We start from the raw sequence: 26,925 nt of genomic DNA on the forward strand, positions 1-26,925 counted from the left end.
ACTGTCCATGAAAAATGAACAACCTTTTAGAATTACTAAATAAAAAAATAATAAAAAATTTTAAAAAGGAAGAAAGTTTTATTCAAGCCTAAGGGAAGACAGCTGCCCAGAACACACAATCCTCACAAAGAGAGTGTCCCATGAGAAGGAATGTTTAATACAGGGTTATATATGGTTTTTTGTTACATCAAGAGTTACAAATCATCATGATGAAGCACATTGCCGAAAATCACAAACTTTGTCGTATGCTTTTAGTATGTCAAGGTTGCAGGCTTCGGAGGTATGAGAACAGAACTTAGGGAGGTTTTTATTCTTATCTTTGAAATATTTCTTTTGGGTTATTTACTAATGAAGTAGATGTGCAATGTGTGGTCAGGGTAGAGATAGAGCCCACACTTTTAAGTTTGGTGAAGTCATTCTGACCTTGGTAAAAGTAGAGCTGCCCTGAGAGCCCAGGAGCAGAGCCCACACACATTAAAAGTTGAATATTTCCTTGATCACCTCTTGGGGTTTGTTCACCTCCTCTACCTCCCCACCCACCCACCCACTGCTGCTGGAGAAATAGGACATGAAACTCACTCTCCAGGACTAACCAGGGCCCTCACCGCTTGCGTTGTTGCTCCTCCAGCCCTGACCGGCACTATTAGCCAAGTGAGAGCAACTCCACCGCGGGGGAGCGCAGAGCCGCAAACCCAACAGCCACCTCCGCTGCCCAGCCTCCAAACCCAGAAAGTGTAGACGGTGCACGGCGCGCGCGCGGCTTGCAGACACTCGCTGTGGGGAAGGGCGACGGGTGGGGGCGGAGCCAGAGCGCTCGCGTTGGCTCCGCCTACTTACGTGGGCTATAAAGCCCCGTGCGTTCGCAGTTTACAGCCAGTCCGCGAAGGCAGGGGGGGAAACCTCATCATGTCGTTGTCCGAGTCGACCATGGTTCTGGGTTACTGGGATATTCGCGGGGTGAGTGCGGTCTCGACCGCAGAGCCACTAGGTCAGGGAGACGGTCGTGGAGGCGGCCGGGGGCTCAGGGTCAGAGGCCTCTGAGAAAAGGGGTCTACTCAGGGCCCCCGCGTCTCTCTCCACGGAGCAGCCTGCCCCAGCCGAGCTCCAGGACCACGGGGGCCGACCCCATCCCGCCTCTGGGATCGCGGGCCCCGGAGAGGGCTGAGGATACCAAGCTGCCTTGGCCCATCTCGGGGCGGGCGGGTGGGGGAGAAGGTGGTGGGCGTGCCGCTTAACTACCGCCTGGGCAGGTTGCACGGCCTCCACAGCCTTGGAAGGGGCAGTTGGCGTGCGGGGGTTGTAGTCAAGTGGGCGCCGCGCAGGCGCTGACCGGGGAGGGGCTTTCTCCCTCAGCTGGCGCACGCCATCCGCATGCTCCTGGAGTTCACGGATACATCCTATGAAGAGAAACGGTACACGTGCGGGGAAGGTAATGCAGCTCCGGGTGTCCGTGCGCCCCAGCGCTAAGCCACTGGCCCTCCAGCTGTCCCTGTCTTCCTGTGTCCAGAGGGTGGCATCACAGCTTAGTCAGTCGGCTGGGACGTCTGCCCCAGTCCCCCGGGAGCGCCCCGCTGTGTCCTGGTGGGGAGAGATGGAAACATCCTTTATCTGGAGCTGGGGGGTCCTCCTTCTGCCATGGTCCCGCTGCGTCTGAACAGAGACGTAAATAGTTAACCTTGAGGGCCTGGGAACGTGAGGTATTAGGATCAAGTTATTTCCTTAGACCTTCCCACACTCCTCAGGCAGGATGTTAAGGAGGTTGGGTTCCACTTCATTCTCTTACAGCTCCCGACTATGATAAAAGCCAGTGGCTGGACGTGAAATTCAAGCTCGACTTGGACTTTCCTAATGTAGGTGGCTTTAGGAGAAAGGGTGGCAGAAGGGAAGGCTGTCAAGTATATCCTTGCTTCTTTCCTCTCTGGTCTAGGGGGACCTAGAAAAGGGGCCCTTAACCGGCATACAATAAAAAGAATTCAAGGGTGCCTGAACTTGGATGGAGAAAAAAATTACATTTTCATTTCCACTGACCACTAACTAAAAGTTAACAATTCCTTCTTTTGTGAATATAGACAATAAGTGACATTGGTTATTAGCCATGGCCGTGACCTTGTCACTAGCAGAAATTGGGTATTTCCATATTCTATTACACATGTGGCAGATACTGTACCTAAATATTATTTGTAGGCATCATACTTTGAAATTATGATAGTTACACCTGCTTGTTATTTAATGCATTAATTACTATAATTTTGTTTCTTTAATGCCTTATAAATTGTGAAAATAAATATAATTTGCTTTATGCATTTAAAAATCTTATTCTGAGAAAGGGTCCATGGAATGCATATATACATACACACACAGAGAGAGATTAAGAATCCCGGCCTAGACTCAAGTGGGGACCCAACTGCTATTTTCTACTTCTTGGCTTCTTCCTCCTGACACAGCATCTTGTCTCTACTGTTCATGCCCTACAAGTCTCATCTTCCCCAGGAGAGAGAGGCAGGGAGGCAAGAGAGAGTTGGTTGTTCACCTGACGTGTCCTTTTCCTTGCAGCTGCCCTACCTCGTGGACGGTAAGAACAAGATCACCCAGAGCAATGCCATCTTGCGCTACATAGCTCGCAAGCACAATATGTGTGAGTGGGGTAGGGCTGGTGAGGGAGACCAGGCTGGTGGTTCTCCTGAAGGTGGACAATTCCAAGGGTGGTTTCTGGTCCTTTGGCCTACAGGTGGCGATACAGAAGAAGAAAAGATTCGAGTGGACATCATGGAGAACCAAATAATGGATTTCCGCATGCAGCTGGTTCGACTGTGCTACAGCTCTGACCTTGTGAGTTTCCTTAGCAGGCAGGCATCAAGGAAAAGGCCCACTTAGAAACCCAAGCATTAATTCTGTTCCATTCTGGTACTTCTGCTTTCCCACCAACCCAGTCTGTCAGAATGGGAAACAGAGCTCATTTATTGTGGGGGCGGGGGGGGGGGTTCATTTGTCATATAACTCTGGTGTTGGCCCCTCTTCCTTTCTGTCCTGCCATCCCTACTGAAGGCAGTAAAAGGAAGGCACCTGAAGAAGGGGGCCACTAAATGTCCATCACTGGCCTGTGCCCTGACTATTGACAACTATTCTCTCTCTCTTTCCCTCCCTTCCAGGAAACACTGAAGCCTCAGTACTTGGAACAGCTACCTGGACAACTGAAACAATTCTCCTTGTTCCTGGGGAAATTCTCATGGTTTGCAGGGGAAAAGGTAGGAAGAAAGGAAAGGGAGAAGATGCCTTTCTATCTCCCCAGTGTTAATGAACTCTCCAGAACTGACCATCTTATTGTTTCTCTAGCTCACTTTTGTGGATTTCCTCACCTATGATGTCTTGGATCAGAACCGTATGTTTGAGCCCAAGTGCCTGGATGAATTTCCAAACTTGAAGGCTTTCATGTGCCGTTTTGAGGTGATGCTCCCTGTACCTTTCCCTTACAAAAACACTCACAAGCTCCCCTGGTCCCCACGGCACCCCACTGTCATAGATTCTTAACACCAGCGTTTGCATAAAGGGATCAATGGTTGGACACTTCTAAACCTTCCAAGTCTTGGAAAGGGCCTGGCTTCTACACCCTAAAGGCACTGTCTACATGAAATGGCAGCCAGGGAAGGGAAGGATGGTGTGGGGCAGGCAGTGTGTGAATGTCACTGTTCTGGAATGGGTCTGTTGGACTGGATTAGAGTCTTTATCAGGTTTGGCATGCTTTTCCTTCAGGCTTTGGAGAAGATCGCTAACTACATACAGTCTGACTGCGTCATGAAGATGCCCATCAACAACAAGATGGCCCAATGGGGCAACAAGAGAATATGCTGAGCAGGAGGCGAACTTGCACTGCTTGTTTTGTTTCATCCTGCCCCTCGGAGGCCTGTACTGTCTCTTCTCTGCTCTTTTCAATAAATAGCATTTAGGCTGATGGTGTCTAGCTGCATTTCTCTTGGGAGTAAAGGCCAGAGGGGAGTAAGGATATGTGGAGCATTTCCAAGATGTGAATCCAATCACTGCCATACTGACAACACCCTGTACCCCGACTGTGTTCAAAGCTACGGGTTCTTGCCCAAGCCTTGAGAGCAAGCACCAGAAACAAAGCTCAGATTGCACAGTTGTAGAGAACAGGTGTGTTAAATGGGACTGGAGTCCCTGTGAAGATGTGGTGTAGATACCAAGCGAAACTCTATGATGGTACCGTGGACTTCATGGAACTGGAGTTCAGAAGCAGACCCTTATATGTGGGAATGTAGTGTGATAAAGACAGAACTTCAAACTGGTGGGTTAACCAATAAATAGGATTGGGGCAATTACTTGCCAATTAGAAATAATAGAGGGGTGCCTGGGTTGCTCAGTCAGTTAAGCGTTTGACTCTTGATTTCAGCTCAGGTCATGATCTCGTGGGTCATGAGTTCAAGCACAACTCGGCTCTGTGCTGACACTGGGAAACCTGGTTAGGATTCTCTCTCTCTCTCTCTCTCTCTCTCTCTCTTTCTCTCTCTCTCTCTCTCTCCCTTTCTCTCTCTGCCCCTCCCCTGCACTCACTCACTCTCTCTCTCTCTCATAAATAAACATTAAAAAAAAAAAATAGAACCCTACCTCCCACCATTCCTTAAGACAAACTCCTATGACTACAACCTAAGGCTCAACACTAAACACCAAGCTGTAGAAGTATTGACGAAAATGTAAGAATATTTATGATCTTAGGATAGGTTTCTCTAAGACATTAAAAAAGCCATAAAAGGAAATATTTTCAAATTGAATAATACCAAATTCAAAAATTTTCTAAGAAAAAGCACAAATAGGCAAAAGTAAATGACAAGATGACAAGTGAGACAAAAAGTACCCAGTATAAAGACTATCTAAAGAACTGGAAATCATCAAGACTCTTTTTAAAAATGGACAAAAATCAGGGCACCTGGGTGGCTCAGCTGGTTAAGCATCTGCCTCTTGGTTTCGGCTGAGGTAATGATTTCATGGTTCTTGAGATCAAGTCCCGTGTCAGACTCGGCACTCAAAGCATGGAGCCTGCTTGGGATTCTCTCTTTCTCTCCTTCTGGCCCTCCCCTGCTCGCTCTCTCTCTCTCTCTCAAAATAAACTGGGCAAAAATCTATGAACAAAGGATTTACAGAATAGAAATACTCATGGCCAAAAACAACCCCCAAAACCTGTTAAAAAGATGTTTATAATCCAAGAATTGCAAACGACGACAGTGAGAGACCATTTTTCCATCTACCAGATGAACAAAAATTAAGAAGTTTGTGAAGCGTTGGCAAGGCATTTCCTACTGGCAAAGTTGTAAAATAATATAGCTCCTTTAGAGGATGGTTCGTCCGTCAGTATCTTCTAAAATTCAAATCATGTCCTGTAACCCAACAATTTCCATCCTGATACAAACTCACCCCTCACCTAAGGTATGTACTAAGATTGTGGTATTGTTTGTGATGACAAGCAAAGACCCTGTCAGTGCCCATCAGGAGTGTGGAATACCATAAGGGAAGTAAAGAATGAGATTGAACTGTGTGAACAAACATGGAAGGATCCCCCAAGACACATTGTTGAATTTTTAAACTCAGGTTGCAGATGAACATGTATGGGACGATAGCTTTTATGTTTTGAAGAAGGAAACTATAAGGCAAGCACTTTCTACAGATACATTTATGTATGTGAATGCATAGGAAAGGTCTGGAATGACACGCCGAGCAGCACTTCCTTCAGGCAAATGGGAGAAAGGCCCAGGATGAAAGTTAAAGGGGATATTAGAGAGAGGCTAAACATTTCTTTTTTCTTTTTCTTTTTTATTTTTTTGGTAAAGCCATAGTACATTGGGGACTGCCTGTACTGAAATGTACATTTTAAAAGGGTGAATTTCATGGCTCCTGAATTCTTGTTTTGTTTTACTGTGCTATATGGTTTTTTTTTTAACTTTTTTTAACTTTTATTTATTATTGAGAGAGAGAGACGGAGCATGAGCAGGGGAGGGACAAAAAGAGGGGGGAGATACAGAATCCAAAGCAGGCTCCAGGCTCTGAGCCGTCAGCACAGAGCCCGACACGGGGCTCGAACTCACAAACCGGGAGATCATGAAATGACCTGAGCCAAAGTCGGATGCTTAACCAACTGAGCCACACAGGTGCCCCATGATGTGCTATATGTTTTTTTTTAATTGATGTACAATTAATATACAATGTTATATTAGTTTCAGGTGGACAACATAGTGATTCAACAATTCCATACATTACTCAGTGCTCATCATAAGTACAGTCACCATCTGTCACCATACAATGTTATTAAAATATTGACTGTACTTTTAATCTCCATGACTTACTTATTTTATAACTGGAAGTACCTACCTCCTAATTTCATTTGCCATTCCCCCACCCACCTTCCTTCTGGCAACCACCAGTTTGTTCTCTGTATTTAAGTTTGTTTTAGGGGTTATTTCTTTCTTCATTTGTTTTGGTTTTTAGACTGCACATATACGTAAAATCTTTCTGTCTGGCTTATTTCACTTACATAATACCCTCTGGGTCCATCCATGTTGTCACAAGTGGCAAAAATCTCATTCTTTTTTATGACCGAGTAATATTCCGTGTGTGTGTGTGTGTGTGTGTGTGTGTGCCACATCTTCTTTACCCATTCATCAACCTATGGACACTTAGGCTGCTTCCACATTTGACTATTGTAAATAATGCTGCTATAAACATAGGGATGCATATATCTTTTCAAATTAGTGTTTTTGTTTTCTTCTAGTGAATACTCAGTACTACAATTACTGGATCATTTGGCATTTCTATTTTTAATTCCTTGAGGAGCCTCTATACTGGTTTCCACAGTGGCTGTACCAGTTTGCATTCCCACCAACAGTCCACAAGGATCCCCTTTTCTCCACATCCTCATCAACGCTTATTTCTTATGTTTTTGTTTCTAGCCATTCTGACTGATACAAGGCATTTCCCTGATGATGAGTGATGTCGAGCGCCTTTTCATGTGCTGGCCATCTGTATGTCTATTTTCTCCTTTATTTTTCTTTAATTTTTGTAATGTTTATTTATTTTTGACAGCAAGAGAGAGCATGAGCAGGGGAGGGGCAGATTGGCAGACACAGAATCCGAAGCAGACTCCAGGCTCTGAACTGTCAGCACAGAGCCCGATGTGGGGCTCAAACTCACGAACCGTGAGATCATGACCTGAGCTGAAGTCGGTTGCTTAACCAATGGAGCCACTTAGGTGCCCTGTCTATTTTCTCTTTTAACTAGGAGAATGCATTCATGTATTGTGTAATAGAAGCTAGTTTTGAGAAAAGAAAACAAACTGAAGGGAAACGAACTCCTGTGGAAATTAGTTTGGCACTCTCCATTTGCAGAGCAAAGTCTTTGAGTCATTTCCAGCCTTCAATGGTGACCTGAGGGCCAGATTACTGTCCCCTGTGGACTAGGATCTCTCTAGGGAGGGAAGGACAGAGGGCATGAACGGTCTGGTGATGCCAGGAGGGCTGCCTCAGGAGGGATTAGCACAGACACATGGTATTAAGCAGATGATTCAACTACCAACGTTTGCCACCCTGGGTAGCAGTACTTAGATATCTGGGGCAATATCTTAGGTGTGGGGAGCCATTGGCCAGAGGTACAAACCTGGAGTTTCCCTGCAACCTGGTAACTATTGCCGTGAACTTCCATAGTGTGAGTGAGTGAAGTGTGTCCAAAGGGAAGGGAAGGCTTAGTGGATTTAGGGAAGGCCAGAGGAGTTGAGAGTGCTGTAACTAGACAGAGAATATGACCAGAAATCAGAAAGGGAATGTATTATTTATTGTTATGTAACAATGTTACCACCAATTTAGCAGCTGAAACAACACACGCTATTGGGCAGTTTCTGTGGGGTAGGAGCCTGGGATTATCTCGACAGGGTCCTCTGCTTCAGGGGCTCATCTGAAAGCTGCAGTCAGTGTGTCAGCCAGGCTATGACCTCATCTCAAGGCTCAAGTGGAGAAGGATCTGCTTCTGAGACACATGATTGCTGATTGAATTTAGTTCTTATGACCTGTTGGACACAGAGAGGGATTTACATCCTTGCTGGCTGTCAGCTGGAGACTACTCTTGGCTCCTTGGAAAGGGGGCTCCTTGCTTCATCAAAACAAGTAAGGGGGACGGTCTCCCAGAATGATGGATACGCCAGCCCTATGTAATGCAATCATGGAAACAGCGTCCCATCACCTTTGGTGTCTTCTATTAGAGGCAAATCACTGGTTGCATCCACACTCAAGGGGAAAGGATTTCACAAGGGCATGAGTACCAGAAGGTGGGATTATGGGAGACCATCTGTTCACCACAGAGAAAGCAAAACAAACAAACAAAAAACAAGATAATGGCCTCGTAGTCCTCTGAGAGAAGACTCCTGGGAAAGACAGGTGACAAAAGAGAGTGACAAAGCAATTAGAAGGGGGAGGTTTTGGGGCACCTGGGTGGCTCAGTTGGTTAAGTGTCTGACTTCTGCTCAGGTCATGATCTCATGGTTCGTGGGTTTGAGCCCAGTGTTGGGCTCTGCATTGACAGCATAGAACCTGCATGGGATTCTCTCTCTCCCTCTCTCTGCCCTTCCCCCACTCACACTTTCTCTCTCCTTCTCTCTCTCTAAATAAATAAACTTAAAAAAAAAAAAAAAGCATAGGTCTGTAAGTGAAACATATTTCATATGAAGTCCAGAGAGATAATGGACAAATCACGTGTTCCAACTTTTTCTAGTTATCATGTTTGTTAGTGAAAATCCGCTGAACGGTTCTGCAAAACGAATAATCTTACTGGCCCAGAGAGCAGGGAAGGCCACTGAGAGGAACAGATCCATTCTACAGGAGCTGTAGTTCCCTCAGGCTCCAACCCACCTCTAACACTGATTCTAACACAGGCCAAGAAGAGACTGTTGTCACAATGGGGGCTTCCAAGCCAGGAAGGGGAGTGATGCCCTATCATCCCAGAGGCAGGGTCAGTCCACACAAATGAGAAATTAGTATACCAGTGATGGGGTTGTGCAAGTAACATCGATACGAGCTTTCCCACAAAAACAAAAACTTGTGAGAGGTGCTTTAAATTTGGTGGGGCAGTTCTCCAAAAAGTATTCAGGAAACTCATTCATATTCATTGTCGAAAGCTGAGCATCTAGATGAAGGCATTTCCAGTTCAGAAAGAAATAGGTTATGTGATTAAAGAAAAACAAATCATAGAGTTATTTCATTGATGGGGTGAGTGCACTGGGGGACACTGATGTGTGCGAATATGGATCCGCCTTGAAAGCCAGCTTGAGGGCTGTGAGAACGTCTGGACTTTACACAGAAACTGCACATTCCTGGGGCACCTGGGTGGCTCAGCCGGATAGGCGTCTGACTCTTGATATCCGCTCAGGTCATGATCTCACAGTTCATGAGCTCCAGCCCCACGCCAGGCTCTGCGCTGACAGCATGGAGCCTGGTGGGATTCTCTCTCTCTCTCTCTCTCTCTCTCTCTCTCTCTGCCCCTCCCTTGCTCGTGCTCTTTCTCTCAAAATAACTAAATAAGTATTTTTCTTACTTGCACATTCCTCATCCTTCTTCTGCAGGACTAGGTGAAGCAATGAGCCACACCACCAAAAGGGACTTAGGGAGTTCAGACGGATGGTAGGGAAGAGAGAAGGAATTGGCATTTAGCCCGTGATTTCTCTAATATGCAGATGTGCTCCTGTCTCTCCCCTGCTCTCATTATCCTTCATAATCTGACCTCCACCTCCTTTCCAGCTACATCTCTGGGCCTGGGCCTGCCCCTCCCCCCTGCCCTGGAACACACTGGGTTCCAGCCTTTCTGAATTCCCTAAGGAGAGGCACAGCCTCTGGAGTCTGGAGGCTGCTTAGGTGGAAATCCTGGCTCTGCAAGGTAAACTCTGGCCTCCTGTGCCTCCGTGCCTTCTCCCATAAATGAACCCTCCCTCTCTGGGTTGTTATGAGAATGAAGCCAATATTTCTAGAGTGCTCTGAACAGACCAATGTTATGCAGACAAATACGAATTATCCAAAAGTACCATGTTCTCTTTTATCTTCATGCTTTTGTACTGGCTGTTCCCTCTGCCTGGAATGCTTGTGCTCCAGCCCCATCGGTCTGCCCGATGCCTATTCATCTTCTAAGGTAAACCTAGAAGTCACCACCTCTGGAAGGCCACAACTGATAGATAAATCCCATGGAAATGGTTAGTGATGGTCACCTAAGATTTCTGACTGCTTTCCTTTCGGGAAAGCTTCACTACCCTCTTGCACTTAAGCGTAGCCTTGTGACATGCTTTGGCCAATTAAATGCAAGACGTTACACACATTCTCCAGGCAGGAGCTTTAAGAGTCAGTGTATGAGTTGCACATCCACCTCCTACCTCTGTGCTGCCTCTGTGAGCAGGTGCCAAGCTGAAGTCTCCATCAGTCGGACAGATGACGAAAAGCAGGGCCCCTACAGACCACATCGGGCATGAAGCATGAGTAAGAAATAAACGTATGTTAAACCACTGAGATTTGGTTTAGGACTGACACTCCTCCACCTCCCCCAGGCAAATTTAAATGCCCTTCTTAAAATCTGTTCCCTTAGAATTCAATGTTTTCCTCGATGAACTTACCACACTGAACTCTAATTGCTTGCGTAAGTGTCTGTCTCTGCCACTAAATTATAAATTGCCTGAGAGCCGGGACTGTGTCTTAAGCAAATTTTTATAGTTAGTGCTTGTATAGAGCCCAACACAAAGCAGGCATTCACAACGCATTGATCCAACTTTGTTCTAATGAAAATTGGAAGGAGAAGAGGGGTTTGCTTCAAATAAGTGCTTAATACTCTCAAAAACTCTTCTCCAATCTCCTCTGTTCTGGAAAAATGGAACGTCCTATTCTTAAAACAGGTAGAGATGGTTCAGGTAAAAGTGCTTGAAGTCAGGCAGAAGTTCAGGTTCAGGGAGCTCTCAAGGACCAGCAAAGAACTCTAAGGATAGAGAGTGGGTTATATGATTTCGGAGTCCAGCTTGTTCCTTGTTGAGGCCAAAGTGGAAGGGAACATTTCCGAAAGCCAACAGGGATAGGCTCTCAGTGTCCTTTTGACAGTTTCTTCTTCTTCTTGTTTTTTAATGTTTTATTTATTTTTTGATAGAGAGAGAGAGAGCACAAGCAGGGGAGAGGCAGAGGGAGAGGGGGACAGAGGGCTCTGCACTGACAGTAGCAAGCCCAAGTTCGAACTTACCAACCTCGAGATCATGACCTGAGCTGAGGTCGGATGCTCAACTGACTGAGCCACCCAGACGCTCCTCTTTTGGCATTTTGAATGGAAATAATTACAGGTGACTCACATGGCATTTAATTCAGAAGAAAAGATTAAATAGGCATGTGTATATTTGAATTTCAAGTGAATAGGTGCTGCCCTGTTGCCCCACATGGAGACAGAGGGCCAACGTAAGGTTATTAGCAAGGAGTGTTTTTGGTGGTGCAGAGGGATTGAATTAAAACAGACAGCATAATGTTCATGTTGTGTTAGAAGTCTGAAGGAAAAGTAGAATAGGTCTGTATTTTATCTTCCATGGTATAAAACGTGTTTCTAAACTGCATTGATAGATTTTTTTTACCTGTGACTAAAGCTCCATGTGCTTCCTTCCAAAATTACGTTTCAAATGCAAAGAGAACGAGAAGAAAGTAGAGAATGCAGGGTGGCAATGGGCCTTTTGGACAGAACTGTGCTTTATCAGGAGACTGTTGGAGCTACCTCACAAAGTAGAGTCTGTCGGGAAAAGCCAGATCTGATTAATTAGGAGTATGACAATTAGCATTACAGGAAGGGTGGTTCTGGAATCCATAAGGATTGGCCCCTCTTGTTCTCTGCTTCCAGGTCTTGAGTCACAATGTAGCAGTCAGCCTTCTCTGTATATCCATTTTCAATAAAGGTTTCACTCATCATGTCACATGAGTTAGGAAAATGCAGGCTAATGAAGTGGGATGACAGCGAACCTGAAAGTGTGGTCAGCGGAGGGATGGAAACAAGAGCCAATCCAGGGAGTGCCCTTGAGATTGCTGAGATCCAAGTAAAAGAGCCTTATTATGCAACATCTCTTTGAAATCCTCGAACAAAGAAGGGCATCCTATGAGTATTAAATTAATGCGAAATGTAAATAAATGCAAACAAATGCAAATGTAAATACATGCAAAACAGCTTATCTGCACTTATTCTGAGTGCAGACTGTTTTCTACGACCTTATAGAGCTCACCTAATTTTCTCTTTTTCCTACCTCCCATTCCCTTACTATTTTATATAGGGTGGATTGGGGGTCATTGACATTACACTTTAGGAAGTCATTTTCAAAATACCAATCTGCACGCACCCAGGTGGCTCAGTCAGTTAAGCATCCGACTCTTGATTTGGGATCAGGTCATGATCTCAGGTCATAAGATCAAGCCTCATGTCAGGCTCTGCGCTGACAGCATGGAGCCTGCTTAGGATTCTCTCTCTCCTCTCTCTCTGTTCTTCCCCCGCTCATGCTCAAGCTCTCTCTCGCTCTCTCTCTCTCAAAATAAATAAATTAACTTTAAAAAAAAAAAAGTATAAATCACACATTTTTCAGAGATCTCCACCTTGGAACTGGATGCAGTCGTTGATGATACTTTGAGTTGTTCCCGTCTGGAGTAATAGAGGGTGAATGTGTTTTTGTTTGTATAAGGGATGCTTGCATTATGTTAAGCAGGAGCATTTTATGGTGGTGGCTATTGTTTGGAAATGCACATACGGAAAAGAATATGTTTACATTAGGCATCTATCTTCTGCATCTTTGAAACATCCTTCCCATAGGTAGGGGATTTCTCACAGTTTAAGTCCCATCTCCCCACGATAGAGGACTGCTAGTTGACTCTTGAGACCCATCTCCCCAACTTCTGTTGTCACAGAGCAGTCCATTTCTGCTGGGCACATTACTTCCCGGGCAAAAGACATCATTTCCAATCTGATGAGATTCTAGCCAACGAAGTAGAAGTTGACGTGTTATACTTTACTTCCAGGAAGTTTCCTTATGAGGGAAAGAGCAACCCCCATTCCTCTCTCTTCCCCTTGCTCTTGGGAATGCAGATGTAGTGGGGCTCTAGCAGCCATTTGGGGCCATGAGGTGACACACAGAATGGATACCACATGCTGAGAATGATAGAGCATAAAGTTCAGCTAGGTCATTTAGGCTCCTGTGAAGCCAACACAACTGGTGTTTGACTGTCTATCTCCAGGTCTTTTTTTCCATTGAAAATAAAAACCTGCCCTATTTAAGCCACTGTTATTATTTAGTTATATACAGCAGAACTTAATCCTCATTAGTCCAATTGCTTTTCCAGCCCTGCTTGTGGCTGAGGCACAGGCCTGTGACCCAGGCTCTGTTAAATATGCACAGTGGTACAGGACTTCAGTTCTGAAGAAGCAGGCCCTGAGAACTGATTTTCTAGTATGGGTAGGAGTGGAGGGATCAGGGTTTCAGAGGCAGCAGTGGGGAGACCCTGGCGTCTGCTCCCACATGTCAGGGGTAGGAGCTCCAGTGTCTGAGCCCAGCAATGGCTTTGGGGCTTTCTCTGGAATGATCTTTCATGTAGTTAGGCACACTTCCTGGCTACCCAGCTTCCAAGGCCAACTCACTGGCCCTCTCAGGGATCCAGTGAGCAATCTGATACCTCTAATAAATCATTTTCCTGTTCCAGCAACAAGGAACCCAAGGGATATGGCATTCTCCTTAGGTTTGCCAAAAATGGGGCACCTGGTTGGCTCAGTTGGTTGAGCGTCCAATTTTGGCTCAGGTCACAATCTCCCGGGTCATGAGTTCAAGCCCCACGTCGGGCTCTGTCCTGACAGCTCAGAGCCTGGAGCCTGCTTCTGATTCTGTGTCTCCCTCTCTCTCTCTGCCCTTCCCCTGCTCATTCTCTCTCTCTCTCTTTCTCTCTCTCTCTCTGTTTCTCAAAACTAAATAAACATTAAAAAATTTAAATTCTTGATATCAAAAATAAAGATCTTGTGTTTCATACCTTAGTCTCTATCCTACCTGCTTTAAACCACTGGCTTAAACCCAAGGTTTTTCTCGGACTTGAATTTAACTTTTATCCTCACTTTTCTGGGTGTGGGAGTGACTATAGTTGGCCAAAATCCATTGTTCTGTCAAAATATGGGTCTACCCTCATGACTAGGTATAGCCACACAACTGAATCTCGTGAACGAAATGTAAATGATTGTAATGCATGCAATTTCTCCCTCACTTGCACAATGGGAAGTTGCTTCCTTGGGTTTTCTCTATTTCCCTTCCCATATTCATGATACAGCTTCAGCTGAGGAGTGGATGCACCCTCGGGGATGGCCGAGCCACAAAATGGCTAGGTCTCTGAATAACTTCATGGAGCAGGGCTGCCTCAACAGCCTGGCCCATTGCCCCATGAAACATGAAATGAGAATAAACTTCCACGCTCTATAAGCTGCTGTCTTGGGGTCTCTATCAGCTATATCTTCCTCTGCTAATACAATGATAACCAAGGAATACTAACCAGGTGACTGTAATTAACAGCAACTGATTATAGATACTTGTGATGCCAAGACACCCATGTAGGCAGCCATGTGCTCAGAGTGTCTTATTTTCCCATTCTAGAAGGGGAGGATACACACTGAATGGTGTATGAGCACCATCACAGGTGCCAAAGAATCCCAAGTCTTGGGATCTCTGCTAGATCCTAGCCACAATAAAATCATCTTTTTTGGTTGCCTCAGTCTGAAGTACCTACATTCAACTGCTTCTACCCCAGACTTTAAAATGTATTATTTGGGGGCACCTGGGTGGTTCGGTTAAGTGTCCAACTTCGGATCAGGTCATGATCTCGTGGTTTGTGAGTTCGAGCCCTGCGTCGGGCCCTGTGCTATCAGCGGGGAGCCTGCTTCAGATCCTCTGTCCCCATGTCTTTCTGCCCCTCCCCGTTCATGCTCTCTCTCTCTCTCAAAAATAAAATAAAAATAAAAATAAAAATAAAAATAAAAATAAAATAAAATAAAGTCAACCTTAGTTCCTTAAAGCCCTTTCATCATGAGTCTATGTATGGCATTCCAGTCAAAGCCTTGGTAAAATAACCAACGTTTGCAATGGTGCCCTGTTACAAGGAGAATAGATTCTCATTGTACTTATATAAGTGATTATGATTGCCATGGAAGAAAGAATACTCACTGAGACTTTTTGCATTTCAAAGGGTTCAGGTAGAGAGAAAAGTTAAATGTTTCAGTTTATTCACAAATGAATACTTTATCACATTTCGGTAGGTCATAGATCTCTTAAGAGAAAGTTTCCTCAATCTGGAAGAACGTTAGAGAACCAGCAATATTTCAAACAAGAATCACAAAAGCTAGACTCATTTCTTCTGAATTCATTTAGTCTCATGTTACTAATTCTTGTTCAGTTTAAATGCAGCTTTTAGTTAGTTCTGGAAATTCTTTCCCATTTCAGTTTTATGATATTAAAGACATCAAATACCTGTATTTGTCAAAAGCCCTTTTTAGCAATCTCCTTGAAGATGAAACGCATTTTGTAAGAGAATAAGAACAATTATGAATACAAAAACCCAAAATGAACATTGTTAACGATGTGATGAGAGTTCATTATGATGCAGTTGACCAGGAAATTCAGTTACTTCTGTGACACAGAACACTTCGATAATCAGAATATCGAGTGACAACCTTATACCAGAACATAAGATACCAAATAAACAAGCCGAATTAGTCAAAGAGACGTCAGTTTAATTTTAAATCTCAGGGAAGTTTGTTAAAACCTCAGAAAGATTTAAAGCACACGCCTAAATAGGATTATAGATAATCAAAGACCTGATAAAGGCAAAGACTAGAAACTGGTTTTTCCAGGCAGACAAAGAAAAAACAACTTTGTTTACATTTTCTTGCCAAGTACAAACCAAGAGTTCAAGAAACTTTGTCTTTTGAACAGAGAGAGAAGGAGAATTTCAATCTTATACCAGTGTACTTTTAAAATCCATTCATTTCAACCTTAGTCTGTCTTGGCCACACATAAAATTCCTTTCCAAAGATTTCCCTTCACAAACCTTCTACAACTTTCCTTTTCATTCATTTTTGTCCCAAGCCATTTCCCTCCAAACAACCAGTCTCATTTTAGGACAAAATTACTTTCCTTTACCTTCAACAAAAAATGTATTTCCATTCCTTATGTCCTTTTTAAGAGTTGCTTCCCTTATTTCCATCAGTCTTAATTACATTTAGCAGAATTTTGCATTCTTAGAAACCTTAGTCTCCAGTGAAAACTAAGTAGTAACTGGTCGTGAACTGTTATACCAGAATTCCTTAGATGGCAAATTCATGAATCAACCAAGCACAAAAGATGTTCACCAACAGACCCAAATATCCTTAATTTCTCTGCAATAAGAAGTCAAATGCAGATAAACCTTATGTTTGTAATCAATGCTTTGGCACTGTATCCTATTTGGAAAAGACCTAGAAGTCCAACGAATTCAATCCAATTTGTCATCCAAACAAAACTTTAAAGTTTCAGGTTACCAAAGACTTTGAAAGCTATCTTCACAATTACCCATGAAAACTTTGAGACAAAATTAACCATCATTTTAAGTTGTCTTTTTGCTAACAGATTGCAAGAGAAATAACACCAGCTTATTTGACCTTTAGTTAACCTTGGTAGAATAAAAATTTCATATTTAAGGCTGAAAACTCTAAAGGCATGTTTATCTTAATTACATCAACAAACTTAAGTCAAGTTAAAAACCAAATTATGTCACCTGGGTCCACTTAAAAATCAATCAGTTTGTTCCCCATTGGTAATTTTTACCTGGGGCTCCAGTGAGGCAATCTGAAGTGGGCAGTCCAAGGGGGGTGATTTTCACTCCTTGACAGGAATGGTAGGAGGAGAAGCCAATGGTGCCAGAGGCACCCAGGTTAGTACAGGAACCAGTTATACAGGCCATACCCAAGGTGGTATGGAAACAGGAGGAGGAGGGGGGGAGGCAGAAGAGACAAGGGTCTGCCAGAAGGCAGAGAAAGAAGGTTCCTGGTTCTAAACTTCATCACCTCAGACAGATGGGCAGACGACATGTTTTTATTTTTGTTTTTTTTCCACTAAAGTGGCAATACATAGTCCATGTCAGGCCAGAGAAGACAGGAAACTTCCCCAAAACAAAGTGTCCCCTTCGTTAGAGATGGCCTGTTTTCCCTCCAGCCACCTGGGTTCCATCAGGAAGAGGCCTATTTAGGTAATTATCATCCAATATATCAGGAGGGAGTTGACTGGCCTGGTTAGTGACCAAACATTTTCTGCAAGAGGCCCTTAGATTCAGGTCCTGATTTAGAGCCCCCAAGGCCTGGACCTAGGGTATCTCCATCCATTTGCCCTGCTTCCTACAGAAGAGATCTAACTGATAGATCCTACTGGGGTCATGCAGTGTTACAGCAGATTGGTCCTTTTCTAAATTTTGCAATCTGAATTGATTCCAGTGGGTTAAAAGGCATCCCAAGGGAGAGTCCTTGGGGACTGAAGAAGAAAGAAGGTCCATTACCAGAATGCCCCCAACTCCCAGGTGGCATCCCACGCAGGCTATGTCAGAGGTTCCCTGTGTCAAAAGCGTCGAACGAAAATCGCTGTTGCTCACCATCCCACTGTAAAGGCCCCATAGGAGGGATGCTAGTGTCCCCTCGCTTCCCCATTGCATACTAGGCTACAGATGGGTGCCTGGTGAATGGACTGAAATACCATGCCACGTTGTGTCCAAGTCTTGCAGTGAAACCATGCTATTGCCTTGCCTTGAAGGTTATGCTATTTTTTAAGCCATGGAAAAGACTACAAATGTTTTACAAGGGACAATTATCCAATTCTGTAGCTTAAGTAGTTAGTAGGGAACACTGACAGAAAACAGTACAGACAGAAATCCATCACAGTCTAAGCAACATTCCAACCCATGCAGTCTCTACAGCCAACTTCTCTAGGAAACGGTCCCTGGTTGGGCTTTAATTCAGTTGGGCACTAGTTTCCACCAGCTCCAAGTGGAAGTCCCGCTGCCAGAAGTGGCCAGACCAGAGATGTGGAGGGGATCACATTATACCGATGAGGAGGAAACCTCTTATGGGAATCTTGAGATCAGCAGCAGTGTTAGCCACCTGGGTGGCTGTCTTATACCCAAGACAGACAACTTTGTATAAGAACAGGAATAAAGAGAGGGCATCGGGTTTCTTATTACCTTTCTGGTCATGGTACTAACCTCCAGCCAAAAGGCAGGCTTTCTCTTCCCCATAGCATAGCCACAGGCTAGAGGATTACAGCCCGTGCAACGCACATGAAAGTGTTCCAATAAGACCATCCTCCTTGAAAAGCCCCTGGAATGAAAGTAAAGGGAGAAGAGAGGAAGTACTCACCAAGTTCGCACTGAGGCTCAGAGTCTAGATGGGAAGACTGAATCCCTTCATGGTCACCAAATGATGTGGAAACGTGGGGGTTCAGAGCCGACAGCCAAGAAAGAATTCTTGAGACGTCTTTGGTACAAAAAGGGGGTTTTATTGAAGCACGGGGACAGGACCCGTGGGCAGAAAAAGGTGCATTGGGGTTGTGACGGATGACAGATTATATACCTTCAGGTTGGAAGGGGGTCAGGGATAGCATAAGTCTCTAAGGAATTTGGAAGCAAGGTTTCCAGGGCCTTGAGGGGCTAGCTGTTGTTAAGGTAAGGTTATTTACCATTGTCAATGACATAGCCTTGAGATAGTGATTTGATGTTGTGACCATCTGGACGGTACACAGGACTGAACCCAGTTAAGGTCTCTATATAAATTTTTAAGATTTGGCAGGTGGGTGTGGAGATCTACCCACCTTGCGGCCACCTGAGACAAGCCTCATATGTAAGATCCCGTGCTCATGAAACCTGCCACCTACCAACCTGGAGTGACCCGCCTGTTTCTTCTGTCTCTCCCTGCCCTCCTAGTACAGGGACCAGTCTCAGATTATACCTGGGAAGATCCCGAGGAGCTTGCAAACTAACATGCTACAATGACAAGGTAACTGTGACAGAGACCATATGGCACCCAAAGCCCAAAATATGTACCATCTAGCCCTTTACAGAAAACATTTGCCAACTCCTGTCCTAGAGCTACATCTATTTTACTCAGATTTAGTATTTTTATTCTCTCTACTGATCTTTTAACTTAGTGTCACTCCTAATTTCTGTTACTTCTTTCCTTTTTACTCTTATCCTTTCTTGTTCTATTGAGAGATGTCATGTGGACCAAGAGGCAAAGATGAAATAAAACAAAAGCATGTACTCAGGGTCTCAGAACTGTAATTCAGGGAGCACAGACTTGGGCAGCAACCCAAGTTCCCTTACAGAACAAAAGTCAAAGGTTTCAAAAGACGTTTATATTTGTTTACAAAGAATTGTGATTGGTGTTGGTGGCAGAAAACTAACGTTGGCTGAATATAGTTGGTTGCTAAGTCTATTACTGAGCAAAGTCTCTAACTGAAGAAAGTTGCAGGCATTTGGGCAGAGTCTGGAATCTTTGCAATTTGGCCCAGTTCAAAGTTTATGGTTTCATTAATGAGGATGTGCCTAAGGTCTATCTCCTTAATAGCCTCCTCACTGTATTTTAAACACCCCCCCCCTTTAAAAACAATTTTTTTAATGTGTATTTATTATTGTGAGAGAGAGAGAGAGAGAGAGAGAGAGAGCATGAGCATGAGCATGGGAGGGGCAGAGAGAGGGAGAGACACAGAATCTGAAGCAGGCTCCAGGCTCTGAGCTGTCAGCACAGAGCCCGACGCAGGGCTCAAACTCAGGAACCGCGAGATCATGACCTGAGTCAAAGTCGGACACTTAACCTACTGAGCCACCCAGGTGCCCCCAAACCCCTTAACATAAGTGATTACATTTCATTTCACCTTTCACAGTTGTTAAAAACACAGAGGAAGGGTATCTAAAGCAGGGAAAACACCCAGGAAAGGGTGACAGAATGTAGTCAGCCAGGATCCCAGACTATCAGTGGACTGCCCAACCCCCAAGAGCCCCTGAACCACAACACAGAGTACTTACTGCAAGCTCCCAAGAGGCATTCCATGAATGCTGAATGAAATAGGAACCCAGACACAGAAGAGCCTCTCTCTCTTTGTAGAGACCCCACGCAGAGGCACAGAAGTATATGAAATAGAGATACAAATGAACAAGAATCCTTAGGACCCTACATGCCCCCTTTCTGGGCACCACACACACATCCCCGTTAACCAAGCCGGCCCAACGCACAACAGAAAATGGGACTCGCATATCACAAAACACAGTGGGGCCTGAATCAAACGGCCAGGAGTGAAGAAGACAAGATGTGTCAGGGCTGAGTAAGGCTTTACTGGGGATCAGGCTGGGCTGGGCAGGGACACCCTGGGGGAACCAGGAGTACACTTCAGGCCATACTGGGCGTCAGGGCAGTGCCGGGGAGCTCGGGGCTGAGCACTACAGACCAGGAGCCAGTCAGGCTCCTGAAAGTAGAGCAACCACGGAGGGAAGAATGGTCTGGCTGGCTCTAGCACAAGGGCTGACATTGGTGGGGAAGGGAATATGCCAAAGTGGAGAGCCGGTGTCAAAGGGCCTAGATGAAAACGGAACAGGGAGCGGGAAAAGGGGGGGCGCCAATAAGGTATTTCATGGGGACAGAGGAATGTAACAAAGGACAAGGAAGCGAGAAAGCTGTTTGGGGAGACAGGGCAGCCACAGCTCTGGCTCTTCCCTCCCATCGCCTCCCGCGTAGGCCTACTTGTTGCTCCAAAAGGCGATCTTTAGAAACAGAGGGCCTGGGAGGAAGCGGCTGGACTTCATGTAGGCAGAGATCTTCTTCAGGCCCTGCGGGTGGAAAAAGAAGGTCCACCATCAGGATCTGCTGCCCCGCTGGGGCTCAAGCAGTCCTACTGAGGCACATCAAGTATGGCACCAGTCCTCGTGAGGTCCAGTGTCAAGACATAAAACAGTCTTCCTGTTAATCCACACCTGGCCTAACTTAAACTTCCAGCTACTTGTGACCACTGTGGCAAGTAAGAGATAGCACATCCGGAGACTCTACCCTGTGCTGGGGGCTGTACTTCCACCGGAGACGACGACACAGGTGTAGAACCTCCACCAACCACCCACACGAGAGGTCCTACTCTCTCCGTTCATCAGAAGGCAAGCTGACGGACACACAAAGGGCTCCAGGGCCTCTCAGGCTCCCAGGACGAGTAGTGGGGAAGGGCTCGAGTGCAGCTGCTCTCTTTCCGGGTCTGTGCTCTTTCTGCCGCACCCCCTCCTCCCCACCCAACCCTCTCAGGAGGCCCTGTCCCTCTCTGTCTTACAAATACCCTCCTTTTGCCAAGGGAGGCTCCCGGCTTCCCAGGGTTTGCCACACAGGGAACCCCAGTACAAAGGGGGGATCAGAATGAGCCCGGGCAGCTGGCACCAGAGGCCAGACCTCACCCAGTGACTCAGCAAAACCTGCACGAAAGGGAGAGGCTAGGGAGCGTGACAGTCAGGCCAGGCCAGACCCTGATTACCCTCTTTGAAAGGAAAAAGTCCAACTGCTTGGCCTGGTACCAGAGCCCAATGTTATGGGCACCAACTACCTCCTCTCAGTTTCTGCTGCAGCCATTGGGCAGAGCACTCAGGGATGTCTGAGCACCGTCTTCCCAAGACACGGAGGGCCCGGTGAGTTCTAAAGGACTCAAACATCCTGGGACTGCCTGTACCGAGCAGGCCACACACGGCAGCCCACAGCTGTCTTTGTCCTTCCTGCCAGCCGGTCCCAGGAGCTCTGGCATAATCCCCAAGCCCAGTCACCAGGGCCCAGAACCAGCGCTGATACAAACCAGCTGAGAAAGCAGATCTCTCGATGGGGACTGGGACAGGGAAACAGACTGCGGGCTGAAAATCCTGCTGGATGAGTGCCCCAAATCCCCACATCTCTCATAAAGCAGACTCTGTGCCCTCCAGCGAGTGGCAAAGGGTGACCGGTGACGTCAGATGAGGCCCAGGCTGTGCACCCCCAGCTTCCACTTGGTAGCACCCACACCACACGGCTGGGTGCTCCTGTGGTCCTCTGCCTGCACTGAGTCCCAGGACGCTGGCTGCGGGACCCTTGCTTCCCCACTGTGCCTGACACAGTGCCTCACACACAGCACAAGATCAGGTCAGCAAAGAGGACTTACAATGAATGGACCCTCCCATCTCTGATACAGAATCTTCGGTAATTGGAATGAGGAAGGAAAGGGACACACGGAGGTAAGGGAAGAAGAGTGCCCCACCACAGAAGACTCAAGATGAGCTCCTTCCGCAGGGGCCCCCGCTTATGTCCTCACCTCCCAGTACCAGCTACACACCTGGGGTCTCAGCGCAGCCCCACGCAGGGATCAGGTTGCAGCGAAGCTGCCCGGAGGCGCAGAGTAAATGTTGTCTGTGTCCTTCTCATGCAGTATCAGCCCTCCCCCGTCTCCACTCCACTAACGCCAGCGACACGCACACTCCTGAACATCGGCTGCATTCACGTGGTCCCGAGCGTGTGACCCGGACAAGTAAAGGTCCGGAAGCGTACCTTCTGGTGCAGGAAAGGGAGAGACACTCACTGCAGCCCATAGCAACCAGCCACTGCCTGGGAGCCCAGGACAGCCTGCACTGCCTCTGTGACCTTCAGCAAAATGCCTTCTTCTTTCTGCCTCGTTGCTCTAATCTGTAACGTGGAGGTGACAGCGCTGCCACCATGCAGGAGTGTCAGAAAGATTAAATTTCCCACGATATAGGTAAGATGTGAGCACAGTCCGACATAAAGCAAATCCTCCACACATCTAGCCATTCTTTCTTTTAGTTTAAGACTAGGAAAGGATCAGAGAAAAGACAGAAGACAAACGACAAATAACTAGTAGGGAGGATAGGAGAATCACCTCAAAGCGGGCCACGGACTCTTTCAGGTTGGGGAATGCGTCCAGAGACTTGGGCTCAAATATGCAGTGCAGGTCAAGGATGTCATAAGCCAGGAAATCCAAACAGGTGATCTAAGACGGGCAAAGAACAAATGAGCACCTAACTCTGAAGCTGGGAGAAATGACAACCCCCATCCCCCAAAGCATTCCCCTTACCTTCTCCCCTGCAAACCAAGGCCTCTTCCCCAGAAACTGTGAGTACAGCTTCATCTCGCCTGGGATGGACTCCAGATACACAGGCTTCAGTCTCTCCTGAGGCACAGAGGAGCCATCACCACCCTCAGACACAGACTTTCTGGGCAGAGATGCAGAGCTCCCCTGAGTTGTGCATGACCCCCAGTGCCCCCACTGGAGCTGGGCCATTGTCCAGCCTATGAATTCTCCAATCTGTGTTCAGCAGACTCCTACTGGGCACCACCTCCCATCCGGGAGAGGCAGAGGGAAGGTAGAGAACACCTCACTGTCCCTGAATTTGTCACCACTCATCTTCAAACGCCACCGTCCCCCCTACCCCACCCCCCGGTCCGATCCAGGAGTACTGTGAGAGCCTGGCAGAGCTCTGGACTCAGGCATCAGACAGAAGCAAAGAAGACACAACTGAAACGGCCTAGTGGAAAGATATTCTATAGTCTACCTTGTGGGTGATAGATAAGAGCAGCACTTGAGCAGTTTCTGGAAAGATGTAGAATTTGTGAGATTGAGAGAAAGAAGAGAGAGGTACAAAGCCCTGTGGCTGCCCCTGAGCTGCCTGCTGCACAAAGATACTCAGACTTAGGGGTGTCAGGAGACAGTGTGAGCTAACAAGGCAAACACACTGTCTAGGTACTAAATTTCCAACTTGGGGACTGGACTCTATCTTAAGGTTAGCAAGAACCGAGTCAGAGTTTTCATCTAATGCACTGAGTTAAGAAGGCCACTTTGACGACAGTATAGGGACTGGCTTGGGGATCAGAAGCTCCACGGGGCTCAAATGTCAAGTAGAGGGATCGCAAAAGTCCTGTCAAAATCCGGCCCAGCCCAGCCTGGTCCAGGGAAGGGACTCACAAAGTCAGGGCTGTAGCAGACCCTGGTGAGCTGATTAGAGGCATCCATAGCTTGGTTCTCCAAAATATCCACATGTATCATCTCCTCTTCTGTCTCCCCACCTTCAGTCCACACAAAGGAGACTCACTGTCACCATTTCACCCCAGGCAAGCCCAGGGGCATGGCCACCTCTTCCCCACATCCCATCCCCAGCCCCACTTACACAGGTTGTGTTTGCGGGCAATGTAGCAAAGGATGATATTGTGAGCCCCATCAATTAAGTAGGGCAGCTGCAAGGGCAATAGGGGCAGGTGGGTAGGCCACGGGTCCCTGCACCCCCTCCCTTGAACAAGGGCACTCTCAGTGCCTGGCTCATGGTAGGCACTAAATCAGCAAATGATTGACTGGGCTGGTACCTAGAGCATGGCGGATAACCGGGAAGCTGAAAGCCTGAGAAGAAGGCAGCAAATCCTGAAACCTCTGAGCTGGGAAAGCAGATGGCAGAGACCCCCACCTCCTCACTTGTCCCCACATCACTCTCACCCCTGTACCTACATTGGGAAAGTCCAGGCCCAGCTTGAATTTTTCATCTAGCCACTGGCTTCTGTCATAGTCTGGAGCTGTGGTGGAGAACAGGGAGTGAAACAGACTCCCCAGACCCCACCTCCTTTGGTGACTGGGGGGTGGGGTGGAGATGAGGAGTCAGTGGCAAAGCCCCCCAAACAGGTGGATCTGGAATCTGGACCACTAAGTCTCACATTCCATGTTTGGGGACAAAGAACGCTTATAAGACTCTGGAACCCACAGCAGTATCTTACAAAACACTTAGCTAAGTCCTAAGGGGAATCCACCCGATTACTGATTCAGGGGCTCCAGCACCCTCCTCTTCTGTCCTGCCTTGGAAGGCCAAGCTGCTACACAGCTCAGAGGAATTAGGGAAGGGCAGGCCCTACTCCAGCTGGGGCGAGTGGCCGGGGTGAGCAGCACATGGCCAGGGCATGGGGGGCTTGGTCACTAGTCAGGAGGAGCCGGGCACAAGTCAGAACTCGAGGGGACGCCATTACCATCCCCCATTGTGTACTTCTTTCCCTCATAGTGTGAGTCTGTGTAGGCCAGGAACAGGCGGATGGCGTGAGCCCGCTGGGAGGGAAACCCGAGGAAGACATCAGAGAAGTCCTGACATCCTGCTTTTCTCTGCTGCAGATAATCTCATTCAGCTCCCAGAGCCGCCACCCGCGCGCGACACACACACACACACACACACACACACACGGACTCAGACACACGCCCACTTGAGAAGGACGGGTAATGGCTCAACTGCAGCCGGCCAGGAGTTGGAACCTTCTGGGAGTATTAGCAGCTGGCCCCATTTGCTGCCCTCGCGCCCCTCCTCTCCCCACCCCCACCCCCAGCCCGGTGCCCCCTCGCTCACCCCACGGATGTCCCAGTAACCTAAGATCATGGTGGCTGTCAGCGTTTCGTGGTCTTAGGATAAGGCCCAAGCCGGACTGAGCTAGAAGTTGACCGGCGTGCATGCGGGGCCGGGGCGGGGCCTGACTGCGCCCCTAGGCCCGGCCTGTGCTCCGCCCCACCCCCTCTACCTCCTTCCGCTCCCAAAGGAGGCGACAGCGACCGGAGGGCAGGCTGGCTGCAGGAGGACCTAGTGCGTCGTCCTCCAGTCGCCGGGGTGCAGTAGCCTCGTCCGAGGCTGAAGGCCACCGGCCTAGGGCGCCCCGGTTCCCCACAGCCCCGCGGCTCCCGGTCCCATCCAGAGCTCTGTCTCTAGTTCTGGGAGCTGGCAGGGCACCCGGAGACTAGTCCGGATCGCAGAGCTCACTCCTCTTCCTCTTTCCCGGTAGGCATCGCTTGGCTTCGGCCCTCGGCTGCTCTGGGATCCTCTGTCTAGTTAAGGCCAAAGAGCGGTATCCCTCATCCGGAGTTTGCTACAGCAGCACCTGTCCCGGGAGGCCCAGGAGGCCCAGGATTCGGGCCTGTCTGAAAACTTCTCCCTGGACATGTCTTGGAGGACAGACTATCAGTGATGGAACTACCACCCAGGACAAGGGGCAAAGAATAGGAAATGTGGTCTCAGGGTTTCCCAAGGGCCCATCCCTTCAGTCACGTGGCTGGGACTCAGGCTCAAGTGGAAATGAATCAATTACCCTTATGTCTGAAGTTGTGAATCTGAATCCAGAACCAGTCCCGGCAAAGGGCAGGGTTATGAGGTGCAGCCCCAGAGATGTCCTGCCAGCCAGCTAGATGTCCCTCATGTGGACAGCACAGTGACAGGGATTGTGCTGGTCACAGAATGTGAGTGAATGGGGAAGGGGAGGCACCTGTCCTGCCTCAGAGGGCAGCCAGAAGGGGTGGTCAACAGGAGGGTGGAGGACGCCCCACAGGACCACACTCAGGCTGGCCCTGCACACCCGGGGCTGCCTAGGTCCATGCATTCCAGCCCCGGCCCTAGCTGTGACCCATGTGTGCTTTTCGTATGTCACGGCGGCCCAGGTGGCCTTGAAGTCCTTCTGTGATCTGTAACATGTGGCACAGCCTCCACAGCAACAGTATCCTAGCTGCTGACATTGCTCTTTGAAGGCAGAGGACTCTTTCAGAACTAGGCGAGTAGGACAGAGCTTGGCCTGGGGCTCACTCTCCTTTATATAAACAAGGTTTCATGGAGAAGTGACAACAGAAGAAGGGAACCTTATAACACAAATGGGTTACAAGTGAAAGCACAGGTTGGTGCACTACAGAAAAATAAGCTTAAAATGAACACTTTGTTAATTGTCCACAGTGTGAACCCAGTATTCAGTAAGGATTTCAAAGTACCAAGATCGAGTGTGGAGCGGGGAATGAGGAGGACACAGAGGCAACACCGAATTCCTATTAAA

At 47.4% G+C, this 26,925-nt stretch overlaps 2 protein-coding genes across 2 annotated transcripts; one reads left to right on the forward strand and one right to left on the reverse strand.

The window, feature by feature from the left end:
• The first annotated feature begins 895 nt into the window (after positions 1-895).
• On the forward strand, positions 896-3,949 carry LOC125912286 (glutathione S-transferase Mu 3). The gene is made up of 8 exons (XM_049616626.1): positions 896-957; positions 1,354-1,429; positions 1,786-1,850; positions 2,554-2,635; positions 2,729-2,829; positions 3,150-3,245; positions 3,334-3,444; positions 3,751-3,949. Exons 1-8 carry the CDS (start codon positions 907-909, stop codon positions 3,847-3,849), a joined length of 681 nt encoding a protein of 226 aa, XP_049472583.1. The 5' UTR covers positions 896-906; the 3' UTR covers positions 3,850-3,949.
• A 14,616-nt stretch (positions 3,950-18,565) lies between these two features.
• LOC125912288 (glutathione S-transferase Mu 4-like) lies at positions 18,566-25,240 on the reverse strand. The gene is made up of 7 exons (XM_049616627.1): positions 25,099-25,240; positions 24,590-24,654; positions 24,258-24,324; positions 24,056-24,156; positions 23,168-23,263; positions 22,973-23,083; positions 18,566-20,909 (listed from the first exon to the last, which is right to left on the reverse strand). Exons 1-7 carry the CDS (start codon positions 25,106-25,108, stop codon positions 20,820-20,822), a joined length of 540 nt encoding a protein of 179 aa, XP_049472584.1. The 5' UTR covers positions 25,109-25,240; the 3' UTR covers positions 18,566-20,819.
• Positions 25,241-26,925: the final 1,685 nt, after the last annotated feature.

This window comes from Panthera uncia, assembly GCF_023721935.1.
Source record: "Panthera uncia isolate 11264 chromosome C1 unlocalized genomic scaffold, Puncia_PCG_1.0 HiC_scaffold_4, whole genome shotgun sequence".
Taxonomy (NCBI): Eukaryota; Metazoa; Chordata; class Mammalia; order Carnivora; family Felidae; genus Panthera; species Panthera uncia.

Coding starts and splice junctions, on each gene's coding strand:
- LOC125912288 (XM_049616627.1), bottom strand. Junction 24,157..24,257: donor TGCCCGCAAACACAACCTGT/GTAAGTGGGGCT, acceptor TGTGGACTGAAG/GTGGGGAGACAGAAGAGGAG. Junction 23,084..23,167: donor CTTGGTTTGCAGGGGAGAAG/GTAAGGGGAATG, acceptor TGCCCGTCTTAG/ATCACCTGTTTGGATTTCCT.
- LOC125912286 (XM_049616626.1), top strand. CDS start 907: ATGTCGTTGTCCGAGTCGACCATGGTTCTGGGTTACTGGGATATTCGC. Junction 1,430..1,785: donor ACGGTACACGTGCGGGGAAG/GTAATGCAGCTC, acceptor ATTCTCTTACAG/CTCCCGACTATGATAAAAGC. Junction 1,851..2,553: donor TCGACTTGGACTTTCCTAAT/GTAGGTGGCTTT, acceptor TTTTCCTTGCAG/CTGCCCTACCTCGTGGACGG.